This window comes from Olea europaea, unplaced genomic scaffold (genome assembly GCF_002742605.1).
Source record: "Olea europaea var. sylvestris unplaced genomic scaffold, O_europaea_v1 scaffold2036, whole genome shotgun sequence".
NCBI classification, from domain to species: Eukaryota; Viridiplantae; Streptophyta; class Magnoliopsida; order Lamiales; family Oleaceae; genus Olea; species Olea europaea.
In genome coordinates, this window is record NW_019238261.1 from 49,597 (window position 1) to 58,691 (window position 9,095).

A 9,095-nucleotide genomic window follows, 5' to 3' on the forward strand; every position below is an offset into this window, starting at 1 on the left:
AGTCAAAGTGACTTCAGACTCAGTTTTATAAAACTGAGCGTGGAATAATTGTTCCAATTGTTGCCATGTTTGAACAGAGTTCGCTGGCAAGTTGATGAACCAGGAGAAAGCTACTCCTGTTAATGAACTAGGGAAAAGCCTCATTTTATGGTAATCAGTTACATCACCACTTTGCAATGTGAATCGCCCTATATGTTCTAGAGTAGACACCTCCCCTAAACCGATAAACAGTGAGAATTCTGGCACTTTATACCCTCTAAGCCATGGATATGCTTGGTCTACCCAATCAGGATATGACTTTGTGTAAGTCGGCCTAATGACAGGACGTACCCCAAAAGCCATCTGATCCTGTACGATTTCCATAATCTGATTCCTCAACATGACGTTGGGGTCATATGGAATTCCTACAGGTTGGTTAACCGATTGATCCTTGATTGTCAACAAAGTTACCATGACTTGGGCCATTACCATTAGCCTGAACATCTATCCCTTCATTAACACGTGGGGTATTTTGTCTATTGTTTAGGACATTATCTCTTACATTTGGATTACCCCCAAGTTAGGCGTACCACTACCATTGTTCTGATTTGGCACTGCACCACCTCCTTGGTTTGAAGTAGAGGGACCAGAAAGTGGTTCTATCCCTTGATTCGGATTTAGGACTGAGGGATTATGTCCCACAATTATCCTACTTTGAAAGTGATTTGCAAGAGGCATAATCAGTTGACATATTTGGCCTACTAACTTATTCATTATTTCATTCAAAGTGTTTAGTTGTTTGGCCATGTTGTCATAATGTGCATTCCCATTTTGGGTAAATCTTTCCATATTATAAATACTTCGAAAATTTACCTGTTCAACGACATCTTGTGTGAGTTCTCCAAGTAGTGCACGCATGGTTCGAGGACTCAACTCTGTTATTTGTTCGTAACGACTGTTACTGCTCTGATTCTATCCATCTGTTCGTGGAAAGGCATGCTGCTCCTCATATCGCTCGATCACAGACTAGACTCCTCCTTGACTTGCTGCTTCCTTATCGGATCTTTAAGGCATATTGTTTCACCTTTTGTATTTTCAACACCAAATACCACTGTCCCACTGGGTGTGCCAAATTGTTTCGCGCGGGTTCGTCGCTAACAATTAAAAAGGGATCGGACGATTGTGTAAGGGACAAACCTCTTGAGACAAAGTCCCAAAAAGGGGTGTTCTTTATTGGCGATGACTTTACAATTGGAAAGTAAAAACAGAATGTCTCCAAGGGGTGCAAGCACACGAGTTACTGAAAGAAGTGTTTAAATCTAAACTAAGAAATTTAAAATTACATGTCCTCTGTTCGAGAGTTTTTGATTCGGGGTCTTTTGCTCTATGTCTTTTCTTCCTTTTATACCCCCTGGATGATCTCTTTGTGATCAACCGCCTAAAAACTAGTTGATCGTTCTATAACTGCCCACTTTTCTCGTAATGGTCAACTTGTCATGGAACTGCCTTTTCTAACTGCTGCCATTACTCTTTGTCGTTCAACTGTCTTCAATTGAATTTCTTGAATTTTGGAACGTGATAGGACTGCTTTAATGACTGCTTTGATAACTACGCTTCTTGATAACCACAACACTTCATGTTTGCTAAGATCTTGGGCGACTCGAAGGTTTGGGCGAGAATAGAGTAGCAGCTCTGGGCGATTGCATGGCACTCCATTCGCTCAGATCCTGGGCGACTTGCAAGTTTGGGCGATGGTGTTACCGCTTTCATGGGCCTCCCTATTTGGACCTTCATCCTGAATTGTCTGATTGGGCTTCATTCTTTGGGCTATCTGATTTGGGGATCCTCCAATTGGGCTTCATTCCTTGGGCCGTTCGATTGGGCTGAATTTTTATGTGTCAACACCATCAAAGAGGAAGTCGAAGTTGTGAGCTCACCTCAAACAGTAACTGATAGAAAAAGACCTGATAAAGTCAAATGTAGTTATTAAGGTTGAACTGATCCAACTACCAATCTTGTAACAAGAGATCCAACTACCAATCTCTTATCACGGTTAATTATTTGAATTTGAATTGTTGATGCACTTATTTACTTTACGCTATTGTGTTAACGATGCAACAATGATCGCCATAATTATCGAAGTTTTGAAAGTCATTTTGAATCGAACAGTTAGACTGGATACTCATATGGTTGTAGGGAAAAAAAAACCGTCTCTCTAAAAGTCGAATAAAAATTCAGTCAAGATTGTTAGTTCATTCGATCATTCAGAAACCGAATCAACTAACCACAGATTGACCAGCTAGAGGGGAAAAATTAAGGAGCAATTCAGCCATAACATGTAAAACTGATGATTATATGCCATTGTAACCATATAAGATTGAATGAAATAATGAATTCAATCAGTCCAACTAGAAATAGTATATAACAGTTGATAAAACAAGAGAAATATTTTTATATTTTCATATGTAGTTGAAGATTTCAATTGTCAACACAAATATGAGTTTCATGTTCAAGTGCAAATTAATTATTGTCATGGACAGCATATGGGTGGCAGCCATTAAGTTTAATCAAAGACAAATTGTACTAATTAATAATGCCTTTGTCCTCATCAGAAGATAAAAATGAACCTAATATCAATCCTCAATCTTTTCTAATCTTAAAATAGAACTATCACTTAGGGAAAACCTCATTTTTTTTATAACATATCAGACCTTAAACTTTCTGAGTTTCATTTTAAGTTTCCAATGGTATGCAAACTTTACCGATTTTATTGTGTTAAGTCCATTGATGCATAAATATTGCATCTTTCTGTTAAAAAAGAAAGGAGAAAAAAAAAAAAGCACATCTTTATATTTCACCCGCTAAAGTTTTAATTCTTAATGCATGTCACGTTTCACCCTGTGTTTATTGTTTTACAGTAGTTTGTTTTATCAAACTAAAAATAGAGTTGTTTTATTGGCTTATATTGTTGCCCTGTTCAAAAATTGATTGGTGAAACTTTTCTCAACGAGTTTTGTTCATTCACACAGTAGATAATCTCTTTCACAAATCAATTTCTAATTTCACAACTCAACAAAGTTGACCATTTTTAATAAGACAACGAGTATGCGTGGCACCAAAAAATTAACAGATAATAAAAGCTTATAACATTTTGCATATTGACATAAAAAGAAAAAGAAAAAGGAAGTTCTTAATCAAAAGAGATGAACTTATTACAAGCAGAATAAGATGACAAAAGATAAAGTTCGAAAAAGATAGAAAGGAAGAAGTAATCGTACATCATTTCAGGACCTTCTTACGTGTGAAGTTCGGAACTTTTCACCATTTAGCGAGGAGTGTTGATCGCATGTAACAGGCAGCTGTCCATAGTATTTTGTTCTGAGAACTCCCCGGTAACGAACTCAGAATTTATTGAAACTTGATATAGGTCAGGTTCCTCAGTTGTTAACCACAAAGCCACATTTTTTTGAGGAATTTCTTGTTGAATCCATGCTTGAACATTATGCTTTCTGAACCTTTCCAACTCCATTGCCACTTCTTTCATTGTTGGCCTTTCCTCTCCATTTAACTTGAGGCATCTTTCGACAAGCTTAGCCGCTGCATGAAGTTGCTCAAAACTCCCTTCCCTCAGAACTCTTGGGTTGAGAATTTTGTACAGATGATTTTCTTTCACGGATTGAACGAAATAAGTGGCCAGGTTCCTTTCTTCTTCAGGTACTTCAAAAGAAAGGGATTTCCTTCCTGTCATTAACTCTGCTAGAACCACTCCAAAACTATAAACATCGCTTTTATCTGTCAATTTGCTTGTATAGAAGTACTCTGGATCCAGATAACCTAAGGTTCCTTGGACTAGAGTTGTTACTTGTGTTTGGTCAATAGGCACCAACCTCGAAGCTCCGAAATCTGATATTTTTGCTGTGTAGTAATCATCTAACAATATATTGGGAGATTTGACATCTCTATGAATAACTGGCATTGCTGCTGCCGAATGAAGATAAGATAATGCACCAGCAGACTCTGCAGCGATTCTCAAACGATTTTCCCAAGAAAACCAAGGCATTCTCTCACTGTTATGGATATGGTAAAAGAGTGTGCCATTGGAGACATATTCATAAACCAACAAAGGAACTTCTGTCTCGAGACAACATCCTAGTAGCTTCACCACGTTTCGATGATTGACTTGAGTCAAGATAATTACTTCATTGATAAATTGTTCAATTTGGTCCTGATCCATTATTCTCGACTTTTTAATTGCAACAATACGTTTATCACTCAAAATTCCTTTATAAACTATTCCATAACCACCACGGCCAAGGATATGATCTTCAGCGTAGTTATTTGTTGTGTGCTGTAGTTCTTCTGCAGAAAAGATTTTAGCTGATTCCATACCACCCTCATTTGAAGAAAGTTGCTGCTTCAATAGCAAACCGCCATTTTGTTGGAAGAATTTCTCTCTCAGTTTAATAAGCTTTCGTTTTTGAATGCCAAAGTATAGCCAAGTAACACCAATTATCAAAGTCAAGAAGCCAAAACCAAGACCTAAAAATTTTTTGTTTGACACGCACATTGAACTAATTAGAACCTGATCACGCTGAATCCAACAATTCACAGTAATCATAATAAAGATTAGAAGCTTTCACCAAGGAATGTACAACTGGACATGATTTTAAGTTTGTAATATTGCCTACTAATACAATAATGATAAATATCAGATTTTTGACAAACTTAGTTCTTTCGTAGTGTCATCAAATGTAGGTTATCTAAGATAAATTAATATCATATACTTTATTCGAGTAAATTAGAGGGTTTTTCTGTGTTACTACTCTGAAACAAGTATGGATGTGCAATGCGAACTCCTTTCACAGTCCTTTCAAGTATGGAGTTTACTTTGGGTTTTAGCATTTCTCTTCAGATTTTATGTTATGGGGAGAGAGAGAGAGAGAGAGAGAGAGAGAGAGAGAGAGAGAGAGAGAGCACACACACACACACACACACACACACACACACACACACAAAAGAGAACTTGATCATCGGGAATACTGGAGGCCGTTTATTGCAGCCATGACCATCTTTTCTGCCATCACCAAGGTATCCGTGCGGACATGAACATTTATAACTACCTGGAGTATTAGTGCAAATCCCTCTTGGATCACATGGATTTTGATTGCATTCGTTGATATCTGACATATAAACAAGGATAATAATCTCATTAGGGTCTGAAAATCGTGTGGAGCAATTTTTTCATTTTCTGATTAATTATGGTGCAAAAACTTGGGTCTGACCTCTGCAGCCTGGATGAAGATATGGATTGCCCTCATAACCCTGAAAGCAAGTGCAGCGGTATCCTTGAAGACCATTATCAGGATCAATGCATCTGCTATTCTGTTGACAACTAACATTGTTGGATTTGTGAGATTCAGTACAATTTTGGGTCCCCATCACCCAGTCCAAGAGTACAGGGACATTCTCTATGGTTCTGTTTAAAAATGTCAAATCAGACAGGTTCGCTTTATGAAACGTAAAGCTGTCCTGCTCTCCAAGAAAGGCGTGACCACAACCAGCATAGGACCAGACCTTAGTGTGATTATTAATGCTGGTCATTGTAATTATAAATTTCTGCAGGCCCTTTGGTATGGAGGTTTGGCAGCAACCCGTCCCTGAACAATCCCCATCGATGACACTTTCCTTTGACGAACAGATGGCAACACATCCACTGGTGAAGTTACGCCCCGCCATTCCTGATATTACTGCTACCTCGTCACATCCAACAACCGTGAATTTATTCGTTTCAGAGAAGCCAAAATTTTGTGGTAAATAAATATAAGCTGGGGAATACTCTGTCAAGTTGCCTAGTTGATTATAGCATCTTTCAGCCACCCAATTCTTGATGCGCATATGAGAATCTGATATATCAGTAACTTCGAGATTTCCATCGCCCAGATATGGCCTGGGCGGATTAAAAGAAGTGTTGCAGTTGATTTCAAACGATGGATCTATGGAACAACCAGTGCCTAAGCCAATGCCGAAAGGGTAAGGAACTGTTAGATTTCCACATTTGCTGGGACATCTCGGCTTGGTTATGTATACCCCTTTCGTTATGGTAGTGGGGCTTCGGGTTGTGTTGACATAATCAGAAGTTGCCAATGCCAACAGAAGCCACAAGAGAAGGAATAGAACATAATGTAGAAGCATGTTTAGTTTGAAATTCGACTGAGTTCTCGTGTCGGACTTCATGTTCGTTCATGGCCTTAAATGAGTACAAAGTTGTGAGCTCACCTCAAGGCTCAAACAGTAACTGATAGAAAAAGACCTGATAAAGGCAAATGACGTTATAAAGATTGAAATGATCCAACTACCAGTAGATTTGGGAGTATCAACATTATAGAAAACTAAATGTCATATTCACTTTTGTTAATTACTTTATTTATTGAAGACATCCTAGTCAAATTACATGACGGATGTGTATGGAATATTAATTTAATACTCATTGGTTCTATAAAAAAAATTACTTTAAAAAAAAAAAAAAAAACTCCCAGCAAGGACTATATTTTTTCTTTAATGTTGTTTTGGTACTAATAAATCTAAGCCTCAGTCTGATTCCACTAAAAAAGGGATTAAGGGCCTGTTTGGGCCCGATTTTTTCACTCAAAAAATTAATTTTTTGATCGTTATTTCACTATCTCAGCCGTCATATTTGACTTCTTCTTTTATAGGTGGACCCCACTTTTCTCCTAACGGTCAAAAAATCAATTTTCAAAATCACTCCCAAACAGGCTCTAAAATTTAAGTAAAAGTTAATAATCAATTTTAACCATACATTTCGTGAGATCCACAACTTTTAAACGACGCATTTCATCAATTATAATTAAAACCTGTTAAATTTTTTTTTTTTTTTAATCAAAATCAAACAGAGGCTAAATTAAGTTGAGTGTTGTACATTCTAAATTTTAAGAGGAGTGCTATACATTCAAGGCTAGGTGGGGGGCCTGTCCCTAAAGAGGACCCCACTATCCGTCTAGAGCTCTAGACAAGTAGTCTTTTCCAAATTATAAAACAAGCTAAAAGAGCATAGCCCGGTAATCTACATGGTCAGATGTCCAGCATGAAGTGGTAAATTTACTGTTGGAACAATTTCTATACATAATTTGATAGGGTAGAACATTTATGATTCCCAAACTTTGCGTCATATGTGAACTACGTCCTTAAACTTTTATATGGAGTTCGTTAAGCTTCATCATACAAGGCTTCAATCACTGGTCATGTAGCAGTCAACTAATAAACCACCTCAGGTTGCAATCACATCACTTGCTAATCTGACCTAACCGAAGCCATCGAAGAGGAAGTCGAAAGAGTGAGCTCACCTCAAACAGTAAACAATAGAAATGACCTGATAAAGTCAAATGTAGTTATAAATGTTGAATTGATCCAACTACCAATCTTGAAACAAGAGAAAACAAGTTGAATCCACTCTTCATTTGTTTATAATGAAGATATTCTTATCTCGGTTAATTATTTGAATTTGAATGTTTGATGCACTTATTTACCTTACACTTTGAGTTAATGATGCAAAATGATTGCCGTAATTATCAAAGTTTTGAAAGTCATTTCGGATCAAACAATTAGACTGGATACTCATACGGTTGAAAGGCGACTCTCTAAAAGTCGAATAAAAATTCAGTCAAGATTGTTGGTTTATTCAGAAACCGAATGAACTAGCCACAGATTGACCAGTTTGGGAGGGGGCGGGAATAAGAATAAAAAGTAAAAATTGAGAAGCAATTCAGCCAAAACATGTAAAACTAATAATTATATGCAATTGTAACCATATAAGATTGAATGAAATAATGAATTCAATCAGTTCAACTAGAAATAGTATATAACAGTTGATAAAACGAGAAATATTTTTATATTTTCATATGTAGTTGAAGATTTCAATTGTCAACACAAATATGAGTTACATGTTCAAATGCAAATTAATTATTGTCATGGACAGCATATGGGTGGCATCCATTAAGTTTAATCAAAGACAAATTGTACTAATTAATAATGCCTTTGTCCTAATCAGAAGATAAAAATGAACCTAATATCACTCCTCAATCTTTTCTAATCTTAAAATAGAACTATCACTTGAGGAAAACCTCATTTTTATAACATATCAGACCTTCAACTTTCTGAGTTTCATTTTAAGTTTCCAATGGTATGCAAACTTTACCGATTTTATTGTGTTAAGTCCATTGATGCATAAATATTGCATCTTTCTGTTGAAAAAAAAGGAGGAAAAAAAAGAAAAGGAAAAAAAAAACACATCTTTATATTTCACTCGATAAAGTTTTAATTCTTAATGCATGTCACGTTTCACCCTGTATTTATTGTTTTACAGTAGTTTGTTTTATCAAACTAAAAATAGAGTGGTTTGATTGGCTTATATTGTTGCCCTGTTCAAAAATTGATTGGTGAAACTTATCTCAACGAGTTTCCTTCATTCACATAGTATATAATCTCTTTCACAAATCAATTTCTGATTTCATAACTCAACAAAGTTGACCATTTTTAATAAGACAATGAGTATGCGTGGCACCAAAAAATTAACAGATAATAAAAGCTTATAACATTTTGCATATTGACATAAAAAGAAAAAGAAAAAGGAAGTTCTTAATAAAAAGAGATGAACTTATTACAAGCAGAATAAGATGACAAAAGATAAACTTCGAAAAAGTATAAAGGAAAAAGTAATTGTACGTCATCTTAGGACCTTCTTACGTGTGAAGTTTGAAACTTTTCACCATTTAGCGAGGAGTGTTGATCGCATGTAACAGGCAGCTGTCCATAGTATTTTGTTCTGAGAACTCCCCGGTAACGAACTCAGAATTTATTGACACTTGATATAGGTCAGGTTCCTCAGTTGTTAGCCCCAAAGCCACACTTCTTTGAGGAATTTCTTGTTGAATCCATGTTTGAACATTATGCTTTCTGTACCTTTCCAACTCCATTGCCACTTCTTTCATTGTTGGCCTTTCTTCCCCATTTAACTTGAGACATCTTTCGACAAGCTTAGCCGCTGCATGAAGTTGCTCGAAACTCCCTTCCCTCAGAACTCTTGGGTTGAGAATTTTGTA

General features: G+C 36.5%; 2 protein-coding genes across 2 annotated transcripts; both read right to left on the reverse strand.

Moving 5' to 3' along the window:
• Positions 1 to 3,149: 3,149 nt before the first annotated feature.
• On the reverse strand, positions 3,150 to 4,620 carry LOC111379795 (wall-associated receptor kinase-like 10). The gene has a single exon (XM_023003235.1). The coding sequence runs from the start codon at positions 4,595 to 4,597 to the stop codon at positions 3,305 to 3,307; it is 1,293 nt and encodes a 430-aa protein (XP_022859003.1). The 5' UTR covers positions 4,598 to 4,620; the 3' UTR covers positions 3,150 to 3,304.
• Positions 4,621 to 4,999: 379 nt separating this feature from the next.
• LOC111379796 (wall-associated receptor kinase 2-like) lies at positions 5,000 to 6,273 on the reverse strand. Its single transcript, XM_023003236.1, has one exon. It carries the CDS (start codon positions 6,211 to 6,213, stop codon positions 5,236 to 5,238), a length of 978 nt encoding a protein of 325 aa, XP_022859004.1. The 5' UTR covers positions 6,214 to 6,273; the 3' UTR covers positions 5,000 to 5,235.
• Between the last annotated feature and the right edge of the window lie 2,822 nt (positions 6,274 to 9,095).

Bases quoted from the DNA above. Each gene is read 5' to 3' on its own strand.
- LOC111379796 (XM_023003236.1), bottom strand. From the start codon at position 6,213: ATGAAGTCCGACACGAGAACTCAGTCGAATTTCAAACTAAACATGCTT.
- LOC111379795 (XM_023003235.1), bottom strand. From the start codon at position 4,597: ATGATTACTGTGAATTGTTGGATTCAGCGTGATCAGGTTCTAATTAGT.